Source organism: Nymphaea colorata, chromosome 7, assembly GCF_008831285.2.
Source record: "Nymphaea colorata isolate Beijing-Zhang1983 chromosome 7, ASM883128v2, whole genome shotgun sequence".
Taxonomy (NCBI): domain Eukaryota; kingdom Viridiplantae; phylum Streptophyta; class Magnoliopsida; order Nymphaeales; family Nymphaeaceae; genus Nymphaea; species Nymphaea colorata.
Window position 1 is genome coordinate 20616265 of NC_045144.1, and position 25178 is coordinate 20641442.

The 25178-nt window shown below is 35.8% G+C and overlaps 1 protein-coding gene across 4 annotated transcripts; it reads right to left on the minus strand.

The window, feature by feature from the left end:
- Window positions 1-1964: 1964 nt before the first annotated feature.
- On the minus strand, window positions 1965-5818 carry LOC116257894 (zinc finger CCCH domain-containing protein 18-like). Of its 4 annotated transcripts, none has more exons than XM_031634910.2 (8): window positions 5427-5625; window positions 3943-4913; window positions 3676-3858; window positions 3402-3581; window positions 3243-3319; window positions 2974-3141; window positions 2793-2886; window positions 1965-2695 (listed from the first exon to the last, which is right to left on the minus strand). In XM_031634910.2, the coding sequence occupies exons 1-8, from the start codon at window positions 5427-5429 to the stop codon at window positions 2623-2625; spliced, it is 1749 nt and encodes a 582-aa protein (XP_031490770.1). In that variant the 5' UTR covers window positions 5430-5625; the 3' UTR covers window positions 1965-2622. The 4 variants fall into 4 exon arrangements, with proteins under 4 accessions (XP_031490770.1, XP_031490771.1, XP_031490769.1 ...); XM_031634911.2 differs by having other exon boundaries at window positions 3676-3843; window positions 5427-5620; XM_031634909.2 differs by lacking the exon at window positions 5427-5625 and adding an exon at window positions 5662-5818 and having other exon boundaries at window positions 2793-3141.
- Between the last annotated feature and the right edge of the window lie 19360 nt (window positions 5819-25178).

Sequence of the window (25178 nt, forward strand, 5' to 3'; positions counted from 1 at the left end):
GGGCTGGACAAGAAATCGCGTCGAGTTTGAATCCGGATTCAGGTTAACATCAGGCCGACCCGAACTGAGCACGATTATTTCTTTATATATATATATATATATATATATATAATGTAATACATCCAATATAAATCTTTTTATTTTCTATTATAAAGCTAAGCAGTTTATATGTGAGGGCGTAAGAGGGGAAGGCATCTTGTGTTTGTTTACTCAGTGAGTCTCATATAAAAAGGATTTCCAATCAACTTGTTATAAGAGAACGACAGGTATCAAACACAATTAAACTCACTAGTTTTAGTGGAATTGTTGATGTTCCGAACCATGGAATGCCTGATTTCTTGACGGAATCAGAAGATCCAAGATTACATTTCCTACATATCAAACGCAGCCTAAGTTTTAAAAGTACCAAAAAAATAAAAGAAGGCGATCCTACCAATGAGCGCCGTGTACATATATTCATTAGTATCACATCCTTATTCCTAGCATTGTTGTTGCATCCAATTTTCAGCCATTGCGACAGAACTTCATTTTAGCCCAAACATTGCAAAGCAAACAATTAGATTATTTTTAAAAGCATCTCTCTCTCTCTCTCTCTCTCTCTATATATATATATATATATATATATATATATATATATATATGTATGTATATATATATATATATATATGCATCAGTTGAGTATGTGTGTGTGTCTATCTGTGCACACATGCATGTGCGCAAGCAAGGATTAATTACACAAAATGCATATTCTAATTGGCCAAGAGTTTGCAAATGGGGAGACCTTTGCCTAATTATTAAGATTTAACCACATGATTAGGGATGTTAATGGATTATATTTGAATTGGATGTAGCTTTTGCATATCCGATTTATTGGATGTTCGCGTATTCATATTCTTATTCAAGTGCAAATCTTTTAAAATTATAATTGAATCCAAAATCGACTTATATACAATATCTTAAGAACCAACTTTCAAAAATCGTATATATTGGAACTTGATATTTATTTAAATGTAAATGCAAATCTAACTAGATATAATTTCAAATCCGATCGGATCCAATTTCTTGAGCAAATTAGATGAAATTCATTAACATGAATAAGCGAGGGGAGTTGCATAGGCGTGCGAGCTGCGCCTGCATTTGGCTTCGCGCAGCAAAATTGTCAGGGCGTCCCCGCCTCTTTACCGACGGTAAAAAGTGAAACGGTAAAAAAAAAAAAGAAAGAAAAAGGTAAGGAACATTAAATAATACACCAAATAAAATAAATGCCATAAAGACGAAGGCAATGTTTGGTTCAGTGGACTTAGTTGGGGGGAAAAGCGTGGGCCCCACAACCCTTTCCCTCTGCTTCTTTGCAAGTGGACCGAGGTGACAGGCAAAAGCCAGCTCACGTCCAGCCAGGTGCATCGGGTCCCACCCCATATGATCTCGGACCCACCCGATCCGGATCCAGGACCCAAATCTCCTATTCCTGTTTTCATATATATATATATATATATATATATATATATATATATATATATATAGAGAGAGAGAGAGAGAGAGAGAGAGAGAGAGAGATGATATTGAGATAAGGAAGAGTGATTCATAGAGATAGGGAGAGTGATATCCATAGGCCAGGGTGCATCCCAAGGCGATGTGATGGACCCACAAAATGTTGCATCAAGGCAGACTGTAGGATCACATCAAGCCCAAAAGTTTTGTTTTTTTTTTGAATCTTTTTAGATTGTCGATTGATAGAATCCGACACAATCTAGTGCTGCTTTGGCCGGATTGATCCTGTTTGGTTATGGTTTGAGCACACCCAAGGTCTTGCTTTTTATATAAATTGCAAATCCCAAAGAGGGGGTGCTGACGTGAATTTAAATCGAGAATCCCACAAATCAGAGCAACAACATGCATGACACAATGTATAATCAATCTTGAAGACAGCCCAACACCATAGTTTAGTGCTCCACCATGATCAATTGGCATAATATAAAAATATGATTCATTAAAACAAAGAAAAAGAAAAAGATCAGCAGCTCTTTCTCTTTTTTCTTTCTATTTGATTAATCAGAGGTACATTTGTAGACTTGCAAATTCATACATTCTTATTGATTGACTTTCTGATTTCATCTCCACACAGAACACTAGCAACAAAGTGGGACAAACATGAACCTTTCAGATGCTTGGTATATATATTTACTCCTTTTCAAAGTAATCACTGTCCTCTGTTTTTCCTGAGCAGCAGAGAGTCAGCTCGCCTTCCTATGATCCCTGCATATCTGTTACTTATGGGATTTCATCTAAACCTATAAAATACACACTTCTAAATTTTTCCTTTCTTGAGCTCTTTGATTCTGTAGTTACACTAAACTTTCAAGGGGGGAGGGGGGATGGAAACTAATCCAAACTATGAATCTAGTTACATGATCACTCTCTGTATTTCTTGGTGTTCTCCCCAAACTGACAGGGAGAAGAAGCTTCTTCTTTTTTCTTGGTTGGGTATGAGATCCATTGAAAGGAAAAGGTGTGTCAAGCTTTTCCTGGTAACGTGTAAAAACTGTTTGTATTGATAAACACTAAACGACTAACACTTTTGCTATTGTACCTCCTCTTGAAACACTCTGCACTGTATCTTCTTTATATAGCTGTGGGGATGCTGTTGGCCATTGGAGATGCAAATGGACTCTCGGGAAGATTAAGACCTTGGCTACTGCATGGGGAGGAAGAAGAAGGAACCATGAACAACAGGTTGGTGTCAAATAAATACACAAACAACTCATTGTACGTTGTGTTTTCCTCTGCTTTACCTCTCCTGATCATTGTAATTGTTGTCCATCTGCCTGTTTACGTCCTCACTTGCTGAACCACTGTTGAGGACATCGAATAAATAGCTGAAGCGATCTGCAGACAACAATGGCACCTGAGATATTGCAGAATAAGTTGAAACTTGAAAGTAATAGACCAGAAGAAAGAAGAACAAAAGAAAACCTTCCGTGTGTTTCACATCTTCCAAAGGCTGATTGAAATAGTGACTGTTCAGTGGTTTGGGAGTCAACTGCAAATCAGAGAGACGCATTCTTTCCATCTCAAGAGCCTGCTCTTGCTCTTCCAGCAAATGCTTCCTAAGCAACTGAGAATTATCGCATATTCCTGCAACTGCAACTAAAAAATATCACCACCCAAGAAGAAACGCCACCAGTAGAAAGATTAAAATCTTCACATGCACATGGTGCAAAAAAGCAACAAATTCTGCTTACCTGAATGATAAGCAGGATCCAATTCCAGCAACTGTGAAGGGTAATACACCGGCGAGTCAAGCCTGTCTGGGTACTTTCTGAATAAGAGAAACTATAACATCAATAAACCTGAAGCTTTGAGCATTATCCTAAAGCTGCAAAAACTAGAAACACTAGTACCTATCCACAAGCCTCGGCTTCTCCCTGTAAGGCTTGACAAGAACACGGGCGCCGCAGACAAAGTGAGGATTTCCTTTAGTTAGAATCAACCTGACAGTTTCAGGGTACACAAAAGTAACAAATCCAAACATCCTCTTCTGCTGGCATGGTATCCTCACATCCTGGACAGGACCATAGTTTCTGGTTCCATAGTAGTAAAAGAAAGATCGAATGCATTAGAGAACCATTTTCATCAAGGCATTTCTTTATTTGCTGCCAAACAGATTGCACATACCTAAAATAGTTGGAGACATCTTCCTCTGTGAAGGTGCTTTCTGCTGGAAAAGTAAGATAAATCTGTCGAGATCCCGAGACGATCTGGCCCGGATCACTCCTTTCACTTCTATAGTCTGCATATCTTGGTGCATCCTCTGTTAAGACGACCACATGCTGCCCATGAGGCCTGCAAATTGAAGAGCTTTACACATCCAGTAAGCCATTGCTTTTGAAAGTTACAGTAACAAGAAAGCTGAAGAAAGAAGAAAGGTTGTAGCCTTTCTACCGCTCGATAACGACGATGGACTTCATCCGAGCGAGCAGTTTCGTCAGGCTGTGGCCGGATTTTCCATGTCTCTGGCTCTCTGTGAGGTAGCCTTCCGCTTGAAGCGTCCTGCCATATCTCTCATAGTAGAGCTGAGGCAGCGAGGCAATGGAGACCGGAGTCCGTTTCGCTCGCAGAAGCTGTGCAAGATCCAGCTCGAGCCGCTCGAGCGTGCCGGGAGAGAAGATGTGGTCCTCACTACTGAGTTCTGCTTGGCTACCATTCAAGATATGTGTGAAGTTGTCCGGCAAGGAATGGCTATGGAAAAATCGGCAGTTGGTGCCGTGTTTACAGTAGCCCCTAGCGAAGTAAAGGCATGGTTTCAGAGGGAATTCAGGAAGGCTGGGAGATCTCCGGCTTGTCCTTGAGGTCAGGCTGCCTAGAGGAGATTCAGGGAAGAAAGGCTCGTTCGGAAAATCACCTCCGGCGAGGTTTATGGGATCAGTTCTATCTTCCAGCCCAAGAAAATGAGCCTGGTTATGCAGAGCAAACTCATCTCCAAGATTTTCACCATAGGCTGAGGAGGGACTGAAATCTAAATTGAGGACAGTCTGCGGGTCACCTAAATGCTGAGGCTCCCAATATGGAGAAACAGCCGGAAAAGTGGGTGGAGAAGAAAAAGGCCTAGAGGAAGCCGGCGAGAATGGGGTGAACTGCAGAGGCAGATCGGAACGGGAAGAAGGACTGAAAGGAACAGCCGGTGCATGGCTGGTGGCCGGCGGCTTGGCCGACAAACCCAGTTCCAATTTGGCCTTGCTGATCAAAGAATGTATCAGGCCGTCCGGACTGAACGCCAACCTGATCATCTCCCTGTCGCCATGATCCTGCAACAGCAGGTAACCCACGATCTTGGAGACATTTTCTGGCTCCAGCTTCTGAATTCTACTGTACACAATCCTCGTAGCTTCATACACATCCATTTCAGTCTTTCCCTGCAAGTAGCAAGAAAAAGAAAGATCCCAAACGTTTACAGAAAGCCACAGACTACCATTTTAAGGCAAAAGGGAGAAAAAAAGAGAAGGCCTTTGCCCAAGAAACAGAGACTGCAGAGGCGCATGCGCCACAAAGATTCAGGACCATTCAATCAAAACCCTAGCTTTCCATGCTACCATTTTTGGCTGCCAATTTCCTCCAAAAATATGCCAATATCAAACCAAGGTAAGTAGTTAAAATTGCATAGCTTAGTTTCCACTTTCTCCCCATGGTTCCAGTATTTACTGCAATTAATGTCCGCATCCTATCAAAAACAACCAAAAAGAACATCTTCTTCCCTTACCGCAAAAACACACCTTCCATTTACACATACCCACAAAGAAAATCAACTCAAAATAAACACCCAAAAGAACTTCAGAACAAAAAAGAGAAAACCACACACACAGAAAGCTTCCAGAGACTAAGCAAGCTATAAACCTCACAGAAAACAACCCCCCAAAAGCTCAACTCACCATTTTCTGCCAATCTAAAGCAAACCAACTTTCGTTTCAGTGTTGGAAACTCATTTCTTAAATCTACAACGAAAACCCACAGCAGAGAAAAGCTATTTTTCCTTTCATTCCTCTCTTTTGCTGCTCAAGTAAAGGAAATCCAAGAGATGCAAAGGAAGAGCAGCCAAGAAAAAAGGAAAAGAGAAATCCAGATTCTTTTGCAAGGAGAGTACACAGATCTGGACTCTATGCTTACCCAAGATTCTTTTGCAGATGGAAACTCACATAAACCAACCCCGAACTTGAATCTCCTCCATGATTACTCCCCCACCCCCATCTCTCTCACTCTCCCACCCTCTCTCTCCTTCTGCAACAACAAACACCATCATCGAAAAAAGGCAAATAACAGAAAGAGAGAGGGGCAGGAGCTCAAATCAATCTGATAATGGGAAGAAAAAAAAAATTGTATTATTAAATAATTGTTAAATAATTGCAGAGACCAACCCATCTGTCAGACAGTTTTTCCATATTTCTAAATCCTGCAAAAATTTACAGGTTGGACTTGTCGTTATTGGGAGTTTATTATTGCCACCTAAGGATTGCATTCTGCCACGATAGTTTCAGTTTTCTACGCTGCTGCCACTGTACAATCAGATGACTATGATGCCCTTAATTGGACCCTCTTAAATGGGGTGGTCCATTCTCATGTCCACATTTTGATCAGATTTTTTTTTCTAGGGAGAAAATTCAAATCAAAAGTTTTTTTTTTTAAAAAAAAAACACTACCAACAAACGTTTCTTTCATTTGATCAAATCTTTCTTACGTATTTGGCGCCGCTAAATTTGACGATATTTTCGTTTTCTCTTCAAAAAGTTGAATGCGATTTTTTCTACAATTTTCAAATTAATATGATTTCTCTATATGCTTTTTGTTTTTTGGATTTTAGATCTGAATATAAACTAGTGTCAGCTCATGTTTCTCATAAATTTTTAATAAAATCTGGTGGACCCATTTATTTAATCGAAACTATGATTCTGACCTCGGTACTTCATTGATTCTCTTTCGGATTCTCCTCCATATCAACCCTGGATTTTACCAAATTTAGAACAGATCTGGATAATGGTATCACATGAATGTGGGGAGAGTGCACTTCATGTTTATATAATCGAAAAAATCGTCAGGTGTCTTTTGACCAAGAACTTCGTGTAAGGTAGCTGTTGATGACCTTAAAATTCATGCTTTATTTACAAAAAAAAAAAAAAAAAAAATCTCTTATTATGTCATGCATAAATTATGTAAGTTCATGAGTCCTTATGATATAATATACTTCTCTTATATATAGGTTGCTTGAGTTGGCTCTCGCTTCATGTATTATGATTGATGGTGATTGCGAACAAGTTTCCACTTTGCACTAATGAGACTTTCATATGAAGGAATAATATTTCATTAGATATGCTAATGCTAGATGACATGTATTTCAAGATTATATATCATTAACCAATTGCTTCACTCTGTGTAAGATCTACCAAGTTGGCATGTATAAAAATGTGGGCATGACAAATGATGACCTAATAATTGTAGTTGAAAATCCGAGCCTTAGCCTGTCGTCATCAACTTTTTACTATACTACGCCAGATGAGGAAGAGTATTTCATTCTACCATTTGGCTGAGAGCCGAAGCTTCTACCCTTGTCCTCACTCATACAAGAGTGAAAATAATGTCGGAGATGACACAATTTCTACTGGCTTAAATCAAGAGAGTTTTTGTCTTTTGGCAACAACACCAGGATGGTAAGGTCATACAGTCAAATCAGCATTAATATTTGCGAACATTATGTGTGTGACAAGGACTTGAGCATAGTCTTATATTTCGAATTTTTCGGGGTTATCGTTTGACATTTTATTAACAAAAGGTAGGAGACCTAGCCCCGAGCCGGTGTTTCGGAAGCGCTTACAGATTTGTGTCTTTTGTGCAACAGTTTGCGGGGTGTTTATCTTAACGGCAGGTTGGGATCCGCCGGACCAGGCGCTTTCTTTCCGGTCAAATTGCGATGATAATGATTTTAAAAATTTTAAAAAAAAATTATTCAGTTGAGTTTTTGACCGGGAATGTACAGTTCACGGCAACTGTAATATTGACCTGTTCAGTTTTTTGTTTTAAGATCATTAGTTGAATCTAATTACCAGATTAAGCTGGTCTTCCGGATGTTGTTAAAACAATATGCGTTTGTTTAGCTAAACTATAATTCGTTGATTTTTTTTTTCTATAATTTCTTGATAACCGACCGATTTTGCTTGAAATATCCGCACGGTCCATATCATATTTTGTTTTATTTCGTTAAGGAAAACTTATGTTTTCATGTTCATGGACATACTGGGACCTTGAATTAATTTCTACTGTGTGAGAGTAAATAGTTGCGAGACTTTTCTCATAAGATCATTAATTTCTTCTTGCTAAGAGCCTTTTTTACTATACCAATCGTAGCTTTATCAGTATTTTGATAATGTTAAACTTAGGAAATTCATTATACTTTTATTTTATTATGAAAAGTGTGAAATTGACACTTTTTTTTTATTTTGAATTAAAAAAGTTGAATATCATAATTTTATTGTTTATCGTTTTTTTTTATTTGCTTTGAGAAAAGAACTCAATCAGGCAAGGCCATAGGTAGAGTTATAGTTTTTCTTCTTTTGATGCGATGTGCAGCAGGAACCTTTTTGTCTTATAGAGTAAAGTTAAGGCGATAATAATGTTAGATATATTTATTTCAGAAAATAGTCCTTATTTCCAACTCCATCTTCTACTAGAAATGTAAAGTTCCTATCAGATTTCCTGTAAAGCTAAGCATTAAATAGAACTTTTATCTTTGAAACCTCAGAGGATAAGGATTATGAAATGTGAGGTTTTCTGAAAATTGTTTTTACCATATGGGTGATATTTCACATTGGTTCAATTAAATATGTGTTAAGTTGAACATAAATTCTTGCGTTAACCCAAAAAAAGGCTATTTATAACTATGTTTCTTTATTGAACATAAACCCTTAACTTTATTATCTCATATTATTAGAAGCATCATTTAGTTTTAGATGCTCCATGTTTAATATCAAGGAAGAGAAGATTTTGTGCTTGCCCCTTGTTTTATTCAGTTTTTGCTTCTAGGTCCTACTGTAAAACCAAAACCATCAGTTATTTATTTTGCACATGGTTGTTGGCCTTGGAAATCCCTTTACTGAAGGTAATTTAGCAGAAAACAAAAAGATTGTGAGCCATTTTGCAAACTCTGTAGCATAGGGAGCATTTTTGTAATACGCTAAGAGTTCAATTCACAGAACAAAACAAAAGCACGGAGATATTTTGGATATTTATTTAAAACATTTTTGTAATAACGCTATGGGACAAATTTTTAAATCAAGGTTAGCTGATGGTACGTTGAAGTAGGCCCTTTCTTTTCCACTACTAAAAAGAAAAGTTTAATTCACATTAACAAATTGTAGAGAATGTGACAAATCAAATTCTTCTCTCTCTCTCTCTCTCTCTATATATATATATATATATATATATATACACACACACAATATTTAAAACAATTCAAAAATGATCTTTATCTTGCTTTTATAAATGTTTGTTGTTTATTATTTAATAATGAAAAAAATATTTTTTGGATGAGTGGGAGTATTTCATCATCTTGCTCAACAAACGATCCGAAGCTCGAATTCATCCTTTCAATCCCCCAATATACCAAGCGTTTTTTCGTTGATTCGTTTCAACTTACATATTGATGTTTTATTCTTTTACAGTACAAAAAGTTGACTTCCTGATAACTCAAAACACGGGCTGATCGCCTACCCACCCATATATTATATCAAAAGTTGCACCAACCTCTTTGGGATAATAAAATCAATTATTTAAATGTGTGTGTATATATGTATCTAAGGCAAACTGCTCTTCAAGTTAACTCTTTAACAACTCTTTCTTTCTCTACCAAATGTCAATTGAAAAAAAATTGTTTTACGATAGTTACTAATATAGTTAGTTATCAAGGTTTACTATACACACACATACATATATATATATATATATATATATAAGCAACATAATATATTCCCTAAATATATCACTTATACATGCCTTTAAATATTTTAAGCAGTTTTTATAAATCTAATCATATAAATAAATGCAAAATATATGGAAATATAATAACGAAAAAGAAAGTTGAAAGTTCGATGTGCAGCTTGAGTCATACATGATGAGAAAGAGACCATTGATTCTTAAAACTTTGTAACTTAGAACGTATACGTTTGATGTGCATAATCTTCCCGAGTCTTGTAAATTTTAACATTTTACATTAACATTCTTTCTTATATGTATATATACATATAACTAAGGATGGTCCATAGATATTCTCAATAACTAATTTTACGGTTTTAATATCCAACAATGTTCTACATCTACATAAAATTCGCACGGAATGTACAACAAGCAAAGTGGAACACGAGCTAGGCCACTTCGAGTCACATATTGCTCGGCTCGAGCTCAACTCGGAAAACCACATCCAAATGGCTTAAGGTCAACTCGTCTAAGCTCATGTCACTTGATCTACACATTTTTTCTTTAAATGAACATGAAAATGAAAATCATAAAAAGGTTTTAAAATTACTGATATGCCTTAATAAACAGGAAAGACACCAATAAAGTTGTGTTTAAATGAGTCAAAGCCGTATAACTAGAACTTGATTTGTTTATAACTCAAATATTAACTCAATCCCGAGCTCAATCAAAAGGCGAGTTCGAGTTGGCTCGGACTCATTTTACACCCCGGACCATACCCATAAATCTTGATGCCAGATGGCAGCAAACTGAATCGAGTCCCATTGGGCCTACCCAAGCCAATTTTTTTGGGCCCGATAGGGCCGAGTATAAGGTTCCCATTTAGTACTTGAGCCCGATGCCCAGACTTACTTGGTCGACATCTTATCTAGGGTTTCCCTTTGTTTTCGGCCATGGGAGGAGGAATAAATGGGCAAGTATGACAACCAATAAATTGTTTGATGATCAACAATAGTAGTAGTAGTAGTTTTTGCGAAGAACAAACTTGTTCAAACAAGCTTAATCGAATTCGAGCTCAATGTTGTATGGTCGAGTCGAGCTTGAACCCGTTCTTGAAGTTCAACTCGATGATGATGAGCTCGAAGTTTTACGAGTCGAGTCGAGCTCAAACTGGCCACGCGGCAGCTCTAACCAACTAGTGTCAAAGCAAAATCAAAGGAGTTTCTCTAACTTTGTAAATATTTTACTGAACGACATGCTCTTGTTAAAGTAGTTCCAAGTATCCGAGGCGACCTCTTTTTCCTGCCGCCATGTGCTGCCGGGCCCAAGAAAGCAATTGCCAGCCGCAACGCCCACTCCCTTTGCCTGCGTTTCCTTTACTCCGGTGCTCGACCCGAGCAGCTAATCTAGTTTGAAAGCGACCCAAGTGTCAATTCTCTTGCAATAAATGAGCATAAGAGTCCTTTGGTAAAATTCATTACTAAAGTAAAGAAGGCCAATGAATGAACGTAGTTAGATTCAACATTTGGCACGAAATTATCCCCTTCCTTTTTTTTTTTTTATAATAAGTTTCTTGAAAACATAAAAAAAGGAGCCTTATATTTTAAATTTAAAGAATATTAATGTAAAAACAAGTATTTTTTTGTTGGTCTATGAAGACACTTGCCCACACAGTGCCCACGCTGGCCTTTGATTGTATATTTGATGGATAATTACTCACTTATTCTAAGGCTATAACCATAGGTTGGAACATCAATTTCTTGGTTGATTGGGATTTTTTTTTGGAGAGAAATTGATTGGGCTGAATCATAGTGTGGACTTGCTGGGCCACCTTGCTGTTAGATAAAATGATTGTCTAAGTGTGGAAGTTGGGTCATTGTCAGCATAAGCATGACCCACAAATGGGGTCACAAAAAAGAAGCCTCCAATGATTAGAGCTGCATGCCCTTCACTTTTGGCTTTTATAAATATAAATATATATACATATAAACAAAAACATAGGCAGTCATAGGTGCGCGCACATATATATATATATATATATATATATATATATATATATAATTCTAAAATTAAAATTTTCATTTTTCATGAAATGGGAATTGTGTCATCAAACATAGAAATTTTATTTTGGACCTATAGATTCATTCTCGAATCAAGATTCGGGAATTGTATTTATTATAGGGGATGGAATTATGAATACAATTTTTTTTTTTCTCCTTGGGGCACATGTTATTAAAGTTTTAAATTCTGGAATTTCCAAACTATCAAATACAAAAGGAAATTAGAATTGGAATTTTGATTTCAATTCTAGTTTGATTTGAGGTAGAATTTTAATTTTAGAATCAAAATTCAAGGCCGTCAAACACCCTGCTAACATGCTATGATGTGGTTTGGATTTAGTGGTGCATTAAAAAAATTGAATTCAGATTCAAGTGTAAATTTAAAAGTTGGATTCAAATCAGATTCATATAGTCAATTTAGAAGCTAGATTGCGATATAGTATGCATTTTTCGTTATTCATATTCGAATACGAATGTCTGAACGTTTTATGTGTATATCAAATTCTGCAAACTAAGAATTAAGTCTGGATCATATCGATAAATTTTGATTTTCTTATTTTTACGTATATATCACATTTACGCAATTAATTTTAGCTGAAAATATTTCATAGTATTAAACATAATAAAATGTTTTATATGAATCCACACATGCGCTCATATTTTAGAAAGCAATCGGTAAATAAAAATAGTGAAAATGCAAAAATAAAAAAAAAACAATGGATTTTTTTAAACCTGAATAAAAAAAAATGTTTCCAATAAAACAAACAAACTCAAAATAAGTTTCATCTCTCTTTCCACCGAATATTCAATCATATCACCTACGTATCTCTCTCATCATATATTAAAAAAAAAAAGGCAAGTGATGGCATTTGGTAGCGTTGAAGTTGACATAAAAAAATTATTTAGCAGTCTAACAGTTTTTAATTATTTGATTTATTAATCTTTTTGAACATTATAATTACAAAAAACTTGTTTGTATTTTATTTTTAAAGATAAATAAAATATTATATTTCAGGTGAAGTGTTGAATATCGCTGCTCTAGTCCTTCACTTCTTATATGAATATCTGTCCAAATTGGACTTGAATTTGGGAAACCAAATATAGATCCAGTATTGGGTAAGATCCGATTTTTTCACTAATAATCGAGTGGGATCTTTATTGGATCTCTAATTTAGATCTCTATTTGATCACGTGAGGGCATGCTCATCCGAGTCCTCTGATGCTTCGGATCAGTTTTCCCTTACAGGATCTGGTCAAATGGATCTCACTTCGGGCCTGCAACCAAATTATTCACCCGAATCCAGACATGATCTCTGAAAAATGGATGTGGCCAAAGGGTCCGATTCATTCTAAACCTGAATACTACCAAAACTTAAAACTGATTATTTGCAGGTATCCGGGCAGGAACAAAGCCAGAAATTTTTCATGAGAGGGCCGAATTAAAGTTTTTAAACGCCGAAATCTCATTTTTCAAAATTGTTATATAGGACAAATAACATTTTTTAAAATTTACATGTAATTTTTTTTAAAAAAATTAAAGTGGGGGCCAGGGCCCATGCGGACCGGACCCTCCATTGGCTCTGCCCTTATATCCTTAGAGATTCTAGTTGGCCTTGAATTTGGTTTAAAAAAGATAATCCAAATTTCAGATTCACATCTGCCTAAGAGGCCGTTTGGTACAATAATACATTGTTACTATCTTATGAATATGCCGAATAATAACATAGGTTCATGGAACATGTGCCCTGCTTTTTTGGGGTAAATTCATAGGACGATATGTTAATGTTACCAAATGAACCCAAATCGAGCTTGAAAAAAACTTTTCTTGGAAAATCGCTGATTCCGGCATTGGTTACAGATCGGAAAACAATACTAAACAAACAGCATGTTTGACACAAATAAATACAAACAATTAAGTTAAAACCGGCAAACTAATCTTGATGAAAAAACTGACTTAAGGCAGTCTTGCATCAACAGCAAATCGAATCGGTTTGCGACCACCAGCTCGGTTCGAATCGGACCATTCAAGCTGATTCAGGCTTAATCTGATATCACTGGATCTTACCAAATAACAAAAATCACAATTATCTTTAAGCAGTTGATGAGATTCTCATTTTTTTTTAGTTCCAATGAAGGTACTAGACTTTTTGCTCTGCTTGTTCATAGCACTCTGTAGTCTGTACTTGCTCCTCTGCCCTTCTCCTACTTGTTGGTACTTCCCACTGCTAATCCAGAAGTTGACATACTTGTACTTGCCATCTTTGTATTTTATAATTATAAAGATAATGAGGCATCACATGGAGGCATCACTTCATTAATACAGTGACAACCAAAGAAGCCTTTTTTGCTTCTTTAAACCTTATTAAATATAAAAGGGAAAGGCTAAAGAAAGACCTGAAGTCTGGGGGATTGGAGTTGGACACTGTATTGTTTCTTTTTTTTAATAAAGAGATCAAATAAGATGGTATCTCTATTTGTTTTCATAAATGTAATAAATTGGGTTTGCTGGATACCTAACCCGATCTCAGATCTGTTTAGATTGTAGTTCTAGAGAAAATGGGTTTGGTTACAAACTGGATCCGAGTCTTGTGTGCTTTAATGGGACCCCATGCTTTGAAATCCCAACAAAGATCCAATTTCTTACTTCATTCTTTATGTGGGATCTTGATCTACTAGGACCAGTAGCTGAGCCATGATTTTTTTGGCCGAGGGGCACTCGAGTCACACTCAGGTCCGATGTGGGCTTTGCATGTATTTTTGAATCTTTATGATGTAATTTTGAGTCTTTCCAATGAACTTTTTGATGGCTGTCTCTCATGCATCTCCGCTACCAGGGGCGGAGCTAAAATTTTTTTTCATAAGTGGGCCAAATTAAAATTTCTAAATTTTGACTTGGGTCGAAATATCATTTTTCAAAATTTTTATATAGAACAAGTGAAATTTTCTAAAATTTACATGTAATTTTTTTTTTAAATTTTTTTTTGAGGTTGGGCCAGGGCCCATGCGGGGGGCCCTACCTTGGCTCCGTGCCTGTTTACTACCGACTCGAACCAAATTTTGAGTTCAAGAAGTCAAGTAGATCTGACCTAGGGGAAGCATGTTTGAGACCCGAACCCTGCCCATTGATACGTTTACTACACTTTCTTTTTTGAGAATTATTCTCCACTTGGCTAGGGGTTTGGACTCAATAGCCTTCAAAACTGGGTAGAGGTAAACTAAAATATCTGTGATTCAGTAAGTGTAACAGCTCCATGGCTGCTGAGAAACTGGTTTTGTGCGAGCAAGAAGAGTATTTCATTTTACTGTTCAAAAAAGAGCTGAACCTCCCACCCAACTTTCATCTACCTATGATGCAAGGCCTCAGGGTGTCACCCCCACTATGCTTCAACTGACATGTCAATAACCCCCTTTTATAACGCAGAGAGTTGACCGCCTAGGGTTTCGAAACAAGAACTGACTGCCTACCAGTCCTCACGCCAAATGTTGCACCAACCCCTTGTCCGAGAGATCGGTTGTTGATTTGTTTTTTTATGGGCATCTACTCCTTCTATAAGCTAAAGCAGATAGACACTCTAATCAAGCGAGGTTACAATATTGGCCAGTGGCGGAGCTAGAAATGCAGCAACTGCTTGCACAAGTTGACATGTCGCTCGGGCTCTGCCTTTAACTAAACAAGCTCATTCTAGTCTCCTACCATGAGGATAGTTTTACTTTTTTCAAAAGAAAGAGAGGAAGAGGACCGTGCCTTGTCTCATGTATATAGAATAAACTAAATTTTATGTGAATGATAACGAACTTTTCTGTCTACAATGTGACCTTGCAATGGTAAGGAATTAGCTATAGACCTCATGAGATGATTCAGAAAGCCTTCACCAGGCATCTTTGTCACTTAAAATTTAAGCAAGAAAATTCTCGCCAAAAGCAACTAATTCCAGTGCGGTGGTTGGGAAGAGAAGAATCCGTCTTCTTAGTGGCATATCCCTATTTAGGGATGCAAAGCTTTGTTTCATTAAATACTTAACTTTAATATAAGATTAGATAGTTGCTTTTAGGTGATTATGGTTAAAATTTAGAAGGATTATGGCTTTAAAATATGATAGAAAGAAAGTTGTTACCTTTGTGAATATCTTAACCACATGATTTCATCATTACATCAAGTCATTCTGCCAACGTATGAACATATTGATATTTGATTCAATATTCTTATTTTAGAGCAATTAGCTTATGCTTTCCTTAGACTAGTATACTCTTTTGACATTATAAACTACGTCTAGTTTATGAGGTTAGGGGCGCATGAAGAGACACATTTATACTTTGATTCTTGTGGACGCTATGTCTTTTCATCTTAAGTAGTAGTGACAAGTACCAGCAACGGATATAGGCTGGTGTGGGCAGTTGCCCACGCCAGCAACAAAACTTTTATTTATTTTTACATATTGTTACACAGATTTCTTACAATTATTTACTTCTTTATATATGTTGTGCCCATTCAGAAATGATAATTTCTATAACAGTGCTCCATAACCAAAAATTTCTGGCTCCGCCACTGCACAAAACCTAAGTTAAAAGGACAAACTGCAGCCAATGCTAATATCAATGCAGCCTAAGAACACGGGGAAATTTTGGTTTGTTTCTTTGGGTTTCAAACTCTTTTCTGGGTGGTGGGTCTTAATAATCTCGTTTGCCTGAAAATTGAGACCAGCTTACAGATTTTATTTCAATTTCCCATGCATATATTTGTTGTTTGAGTGTTAAATGAAACATTCCAATTTCTCCATGATCAATAAACAAATCTCATTAACAAAAAATATATACCGTGTAGGATCACAGGAAATACAAATTTTCAACAGTAAAAAAAAAACATCAGTAAAAGTTCTACTAAGTCAATTCGCTGGGCAGAGTAAAATGCGACTGATAATTTAACTCATGGCCAATAACTTTTAACTCATGGAACTCAAATCATCGTAGAGTTCTGTTTGATTCACTGTGTGACAAACAAAGATTATTCTCACCTCTTTTCAGGCTGAAAAACCATGATTACTCAAGAATTTACCTGCTAAATTAACTGGTCAAAGCTCTTGTCTAATCTAATACAATGAGTACAATATATTTTAATCTCTTGCTTGGGGTTTAAGGAACATATAATTTATCTTTCTCATTCTTTGGGGTATTTTGGCTCCATTTTCACATCTTTCATAGTAGGTGACAACTTGGCTTTATTAAGTCCCAAATTGAACATCTTTACAATGTAGTCCAGGTACCTTTCTTGACTCAAACACAGTGACCCAAGTCTCTTGTCTCTAGTGATTCTTGTACCAAGCATATGAGATGCTTCATTCATGTTCAACATGAGAATTGAATCTACCTTCTTTTTTTGTTTATTAATCATTTCTGTGGGATACCTTGTCAACAATCAATCATCAACTTATGCTACCATATAAAGATATAATTATATATTTTCTCCCACTTGTCTCAACAAAATATATAAAGTAGTCTACTTTATTTGCAACATAGACTAATTTGTTAATTGCTTTACAGACGGTCATGAGACCATACAAAATGTTATCAACATATATTCTTTTGTCCTCTTGACCTTTCATTGGTAAGGTGTTTGGCACTCTTATATGGATAAAGATTTGTCCTGAATTCATATGATATAACTCAAGGTTAATTTAACAAAGAAACAAATTAACGCTAAAACAATGTGAAAGAAGGGCAGAGACAAAAGAATTCTAGCTAAGGGGTACTAGGTATAAAATTTTAAAATTTTAAAGCACCAATATGTGAATATGAAAAATTGCTCTGAAACATCAATCTGAAAATAGGAACCTTTTTGGGTTTGTGAGGACAATTGCCCACATTTAGCCCGCACCTTCCTCTGCCCCTGATGCATTAGCGGAGCCAGAAATTTTGGCTGGTGGAGGCACTAGTTCAGTAGTCCTAATGTTTTAAGGGGCACCTATGTATATAAACAACCAAATATATGAAATTATTAACATAAAAATAACTAAAGTTTGTGAGGTTGGTGTGGGCAACTGCCCACACTAGCTACCATGTGGCTCCGCCACTACCCTGATGTGAATATATGAAAATTCTGCAAGCTTAGTGCGAGTTTGCCATAGTTTTTGTTCTACAATTGCGAATATCTTTTTGCTACCAACCTTGCTTTAAATAGTGTACAGTTCCATCTGCTTTGTACTTATTTTACTTTCTATGACATCCATTGGTTCAATGGATTTTTGTGAGTTAATTGCGCCTTAGGGTTCAAGTTTTGAATGTCATCATCCACACCAATTGAGCACAGCTGCAAGCAATTATGAAGTATTTCACTACGTTTCTACGTTACCAATCCTCTGAAAAAGAGATCAGTTCCAATCCAAAGCTTAGAATCTGACATACATTTCACAAAAGAAACCAAGCCCAGGTCTAACCATGAGCGAACCTAATCTATATCCAAGAAAAATATAATATTCCTCTTCATATTGGATTAGCCTCTCTTTCACCAAAACGGTTCCAAAACATAGGTGGAGTTCTGGCTAGTGTGTATATACGTATATATAAGCCTTGAATAGACATTTTTGTATGTTTATATATAAATATATGTATGCATATATGTTGAAATTTTTTTTCTATGTTTCAAGTCTCATCATGAACATAAAATGCATAAATGGTGTACTGCCATGATGCTTAATTATGAAGACCCATCTTGTCATGAAAACTATAGGTAGAAGGAGTATTAATTACTCTCTCTCTCACTCACTCACTCTCTCTCTCACACACACACATGCGCATTGGCAGATCAACTCATCAAATTCTCATTCAAATGAGATCTGCACAAAAAAGACTTAGAAAAATCTTGTTTTCTTATAACCTTCGCCAAATTGTAGTTATAGGCAGACCTCGTGAGCCAAACGAGTTGAAGCAAGATGAACACCTTGGTTTCGTATTAAACTGGTTTGTGTAAATGAGCTTATTTTTTCCACAAGTAATTGAACGTTTTCTTAATATATATATATATATATATATATGTGTGTGTGTGTGTGTGTGTGTTTTTTGAAGTATTCGATGTTTCTGAGCTCCATCCAATCACAACCACCCAATGCATTATAGTATAATTAAACACTTTACCTGATGCAATGCATCATATAGTGCTCCATAAAAGGGTGGCAGATCTATCCATCTATACAAAAAGCTACTGACAGTTCAAACATGGATTTAAATCATTGGATAAAGAAACCATTCCTTTGGGATCAGTTATTGGCAGGGATGGGACCCCGGATCTAGAGTCACTTTTAAGTTCTTTGGTCAAAAATTCACTCAAATCTTTCTTTCAAGTAGCAACAACAGCAATAACAACAACAACAACAACAACAAGCACATTAAGTGGTCAGATTCGGATTTCTTGTTAAATTTCGCCAGAAAGGGCAGGCAGCACCATTCATAAGCATCTCATCTTCTTTTCCAACTTTAATATAGGACCACTGCCCGCTCACAACCCCTCCTTCCCTAGTGAGATGAAACCCTAAGTGAGCCCCAGCAACATGCCCTAAAATGACGACACAATGTGAAGTAAGGTGTAAAGTAGTGTTGTCAATGTCACATCAAATTAACTTGTATCGACCGATACGTATCGTATCTTTACACATTGTCATATTGTGCGGATCAAGTTCTAACTTTTCAAAATTACTTAAGATTATTTTTAAATAACTTTCTAAATAAAAAATAAGAAATTGGCTGAGGTACATGTGCGAGTGAGTTAATACACCATATTAGTCAGTGCATTAGTACAATACTCGTACCTGTATCGACAATAAAGCAGGTACCATAGAAAATGCCAAAACCTTCAAACTAGATCACGCGCATCGCACGACAAGTGTCCTACATGGGGTTGTGTTATTCAATCAACGTAGACCTATTTTTAAAAAAATTTCTTACGTTGTTTTAAAAAATAATAAGAAATTGAATAGCATGTGGGGCCCCTGTAGATGAATCAAAGGTAATTCAAACAGATTAGATTAGAGTAAACAGATTCAAATGAACCCACATGTGGAGTTAAGTAGAAAAAACAGATCAAGATATTCAATTTTGGAAGAAGTTTACCACCTACCGTACTGCACAGATAGTGCCCTTTCCATCATCTATCTGAACCACACAATCGAGATGGACGGTGGTCTATCCATCTCTTTTTGTCTGTGACCAAGTGATAGGTAGCACAATCGGTCGGGTTGGGTGGCCTGTTATAGTCACATCCTTAATTTGATTCATGGATGGTGTTATTTTGATGACATTAAAAATTAGTATTGATTTTGAACTTAGGAGTTGGGTGGCCTGTTATAGACACACACGCACGCGCGCATTGGCAGATCAACTCATCAAATTCTCATTCAAATGAGATCTGCACAAAAAAGACTTAGAAAAATCTTGTTTCCTTATAACCTTCGCCAAATTGTAGTGTGCAATGTCAGTTAGACAAACCTCGTGAGCCAACCGAGTTGAAGCAAGAAGAACACATTGTTTTCATCTTAAACTTGTTTGTGTAAATGAGCTTATTGTGGATTTTTTCCACAAGCAATTGAACTTTTTCTTACCAGACAACATGTGAAGTTGTTGTGTATATATATATATATATATATATATATATATATATATATATATATATATATATATATATATATATATATATATATATATGTGTGGTGCTTTTAAATCATTCAATCTTTTTGAGCTCCATCCAATCACAACCACTCAATGCATTACATCGAACAAGTATAATTAAACACATTACCCGATGCAACATCATGGAGTGCTCTATGGGACACCAGATCTAGAGTCACTTTTAAGTTTTTGCTTGGGCTTTCCGATGGTGTTGTCCTTCTAATAGAAGCCCGTCAAAAAATCACTCAAATCTTTCGCAAAGATAGTAATAACAACAACAACAACAACAAGAAGAAGCCTATTAAGTGGTCGGATTTTTGAAGGATTTCTTGTTAAATTTCACGAGAAAGGGCATGCAACACCATTCTTAAGCATCTCATCTTCTTTTCCAACTTTAATGAGATGAACCCTAAGTGAGCCCAAACAAAAAGGCCTAAAATGACATCACAATGTGAACTAAGGTGTAAAGTAGTGTTGTCAATGTTACATTAAATTGACTTGTATCTGCCGATACGTATCCCATCTTTACACATTGTCATATTGGTCGGATCAAGTTCTAACTTCTCAAAATTACTTTTAAATTACTTTCTAAATATAAAATAAGAAATTGGCTGACGTACATGTCCGAGTCAGTTAATACGCCATATTAGTCAATGCATTAGTCCAAAACTCGTACTTGTATCGGCAATAAAGCCGGTACGATTAGGGATGTCAATATATCTGATTTGAATCGGATATCCGTCCGATTCGATCCGAAAAAAACGGATATGGATAAAAATTTAATATCCGATTAAGAAATCGGATCGGATTCGGATTTAATAAATGACATCCGATCGGATTCGAATTCGGATTCGGATATACATGAATATCGGATCGGATTCGGATACGGATTCGGATCAGATTCAGTTTTAGACAAATATCCTCTATCTAATACTTGAAAAATGGCAAAATCCGGTTCAAAATTCGGATTCAGATTCAGATATAAATATAAAAATCGGATTCGGATCGGATTGTAAAATCGGATTTCGGATTCGGATTCAGATATGACTTTGCCTTATCCGACTTTGAATCCAAATTCGAATCCGATCCGTTGACATCCCTAGGTATGATAGAAAATGACAAAACCTTCAAACTATAGATCCTGCTCACATCCAATAACCTATTAGTCATACATGAAATTGTTTTGTCATTCTAACTCATATGTGGCTTGTCTCCATCTCAATGTATGGGGTTTTAATTAGTTAGGTCACAATTGAGGCTTCTATTGGTCAATAGTTGGAACTTGACCTCTGCTGTTTCCACTAAAGCTTTCAACAACACCATGAGGTCATATGTTTTGGCCAAACACATGTTCAATTCGCGCATTGCATGACACGCGTCCTACATGGGGTTGTGTTATTCAATCAACGTAGACCTATTTTTAGAATATTTTATAATTAAAATTAAAAAATTACTTAAGTTGTTTTAAAAAATAATAAGAATCAAATTTGAGACAGATTAGATTAGAGTAAACGGATTCAAGCACATTCGAATGAACTCACATGAGGAGATAAAGTAGAAAAAACAGATGAAGATATTCAACTCTCGAAGAAGTTTACCGTCTACTATATTGCACCGATAGTACCCTTTCCATCATCTATCTGAGCCACACAATCGAGATGGACGATGGTCTAGCCATCTTTTTTTGTCTCAGACCAAGTGATAGGTAGCACAATCGGTCAGGTTGGGTGGCGTGTTATAGTCACGTCCTTAATTGGATTCATGAATGGTGTTATTTTGATGACATTAAAAATTAGTATTGTTTTTGAACTTTAGAGTGTGATTATAAGCTTTAAGGGAACTTATTCTTGTGTGTTTTTTTTTCACTCTCATTCCTTTCTTATTAATAACCTCTCTTTATAAGCTCTTGAAGATCCATCACAATCTATCCACGTCTAAGGCACACGCATCCGCACGTGTGGGACCCCAGGTCTCTTCTTCCTCTCTCTCTTAATAAGATGGAAACTCCTTTAAATCAAAAGGAAGGAAAAAAAAAGTGATGCTTAACGAAAATGTGTAAAAAGGAGTGTCAAGGAAGAATTTTGAAAGAGCCCATGGATTGGTGAATGGCGAATCATGTGTTGGTGCGTTTGAAGGACAATCGATGACCCACTCAGCCTTTTTCTTTTTAAGTAGCCAATAATTGCTTGTATGGCAGCTGCAACGTCCCTCGCAAACTGTGCACATAAATGGGTAACCGAGCATTTAATATTTGTTTCTAATCAATTCTTATTCATATGATTAGATTGAAAAATGTACAATATATACTGATATTATATTTTTACTGGTTCTACTGGTCAAATTGATAGGCTTGTGAATGTGACATCGACACTATTCATGAACACGTAACTCTTTAATTGATATGTGTATCGTTTTCTAAGCAGGAAAATGAGAGTTGAGAGGGGTATCTCCCATCCACTTTTACATACATATATAATAATAAAGGAATTGGTAGAAGCCAAATGCTTAGGTCATAAAAACTCGACACTTTAATTTTTGTTAAAAATTATTTTAAATAACATATAAACATCTTAATATATTAATAAAACTTATTTTGATATAAAACATCCTTTGATTCAAAATTTTTTATGAAAAGATGTGGATTTTGTTTTATTACCTACACGGGCCATTCATTTTTTTTATTATAAAAACACTATTAAAGTGTAACAAATGATCAACTTAATATTCATTTTGTAAAAACAACATTTTAAATATCAAAATTAAAGCTCCTAGCTTTTAGACCTGAACTAAGTGGTTGGTTATATATATATGTGGGTTTTTTTAAGATTTTAATATGCTCTATGTAAGATATTGTTGGATGATTAAAATTTTTTTATTAAAAACTCTATAAACTATTTGCATACCCGCAGGAATTTTGCTTTCAAAGAGGGCATACCCCTTAAGTTGTCTCATCTTTACATTGCTACTTAAACGATTCAAAATAATTTGAAATTCATTGAAAACGAAAGACGATAATTTATCAATCTTTTCATTAAATTAAAGTTTCTCAACTTTCATTGAAAAGTGAAGGCAGGCCCAAAAAAAGAAGCACTTTTTCAATTTTCTGATGTATATGATGGCAGAGGAAGTATTTAAAGCCTGGATTTAAGAGGCGCAAGGAAATCCGCAGCCAATATCGGGATATTCGGCGAAGTAAGGCATTCCTTTCAAAATTTAAAAAGAAAAAGGTTGACCCACAGTTTAAATGAACCAGAGATTATGATGCTGTTGTTATTAGAGACTACAAATGATTTTTCTTCTTCTTTAATCTTTCTCTCCACATTGAAATGCAGACCTCATCAATGAGACCCTGATTAAATAATAATGAAGGAAAAAAGAGAGAGAGAGAGAGAGACAGAAAAGAAATGAAAAGAGAAGATGAAAGGGAAAGGAGATGGAAAAAGACAGACCATGATGAGGTCGCTCTTCTCTGTGTGGTCATGATTCATCCACTATACCTTTTTTTTTTTTTTTTGGGTTTCAAATAAATTTGGTCTCTCCCCCTCCTCTCTCTCTCTCTTCCCTTTTTTTCTCTTTCTTTATCCCTTTTCAGGGTGTCTTTGTAGAAGCTGCCTGCCTGTTTCTTTTCTCACTCTTATTCACTCCCACATGTTTCTCCACCTAATCATTTCTTCCTGTGGGCTACATGTGCTGCTCTTGTGGAACCCTAAAAAGATCAAACCACTTTCACCCATTTCCACCCACCTATATATATATATATATATATATATATATATATATATATATATATATATATATATATATATATATATAAGAGAGAGAGAAAGTCAAATTTTTAAATAACGAAAGTTAAAAATCTAGTACTAAAAACATAAACATTAGTGATGATTTATGATGTAATGACAATTTATATTATTTTAGCAACAATTTATGACATTATTGTTAGATTTTTTTAAATTTTAATCAAGGACATTATATATATATTGGGAAAGATGAGTTTGGATTCAGAGTCACCGATCCATCTTATTAAGGCCGTCCATCTAAAACAGACACATATGGTTGATATTTTTATGAAATATTAGATAATAAAAATATCCATCATTATTAGTTTTTTGATTTTTGTTAAATGTCGATTATGATCGATTGGATGGACTTGATTAGATGGGTGAGTAGCTCTGAAAAGCCAATCACAACTCAAATATCCATATTTGTGATATATTGGATTGTGTGTATATATATATATATATATATGAAGAGAGAGAGAGAGTTTTGAAGATATGAGGAAATTGAATTAGATTTCAGTACTCACCAGTAACATTTGTTGGACATGGATGCGGAATCTGGATCTACTCTCAATACGCGGATCACACTAGTCAGACTCAGATCATAATTTGGACGAGATCCAAAAACATATACAAAATGATTGGATCAGTTCAGATCCATAAATACCCAAACACATCACTGGTTTCATCACTCCCCAAAGACCATTTTCTCTTCCAAGTTATTTGCAATCACCACAGTGTAAAACAATTTTCTCTTTCCTCAGAGAGTAATGAAGAAAATTAATATGTTAGGCTCCTAACACAAGACTATGTATTAAGGACGGAAAATGACCAAAATACTCTTCAATGTCTAAAAGCAAGGGCACCCCCTACAAGGACAAAAGTGGAAACCAAAAAAATATTTTTCAAAGAAAACAAAAAATGCCTCTCCTTTAAAATGAAACCTGTCAAGGAGGAGGGGGACAATGACAGTTGAATCCAAGCCTGGACACTTGGCGGGCCGCCGGTGGGTACGGCCCGACTCGGGTTAAAAAAAAAAGGCATCGGAACGGCTCAAAATATTATTAGGCTAGCCAGAGTGGGCCTGATAAGCTTGGGTGGACCCAATAACAGTTTTTAATATATATTTTATTATATATATATAATTATATATTTTATTATAATTTTTAATATTTATATATTATTTTATATTAAAAATATATATTTCGTAATTTAATCGGGCTCTGGT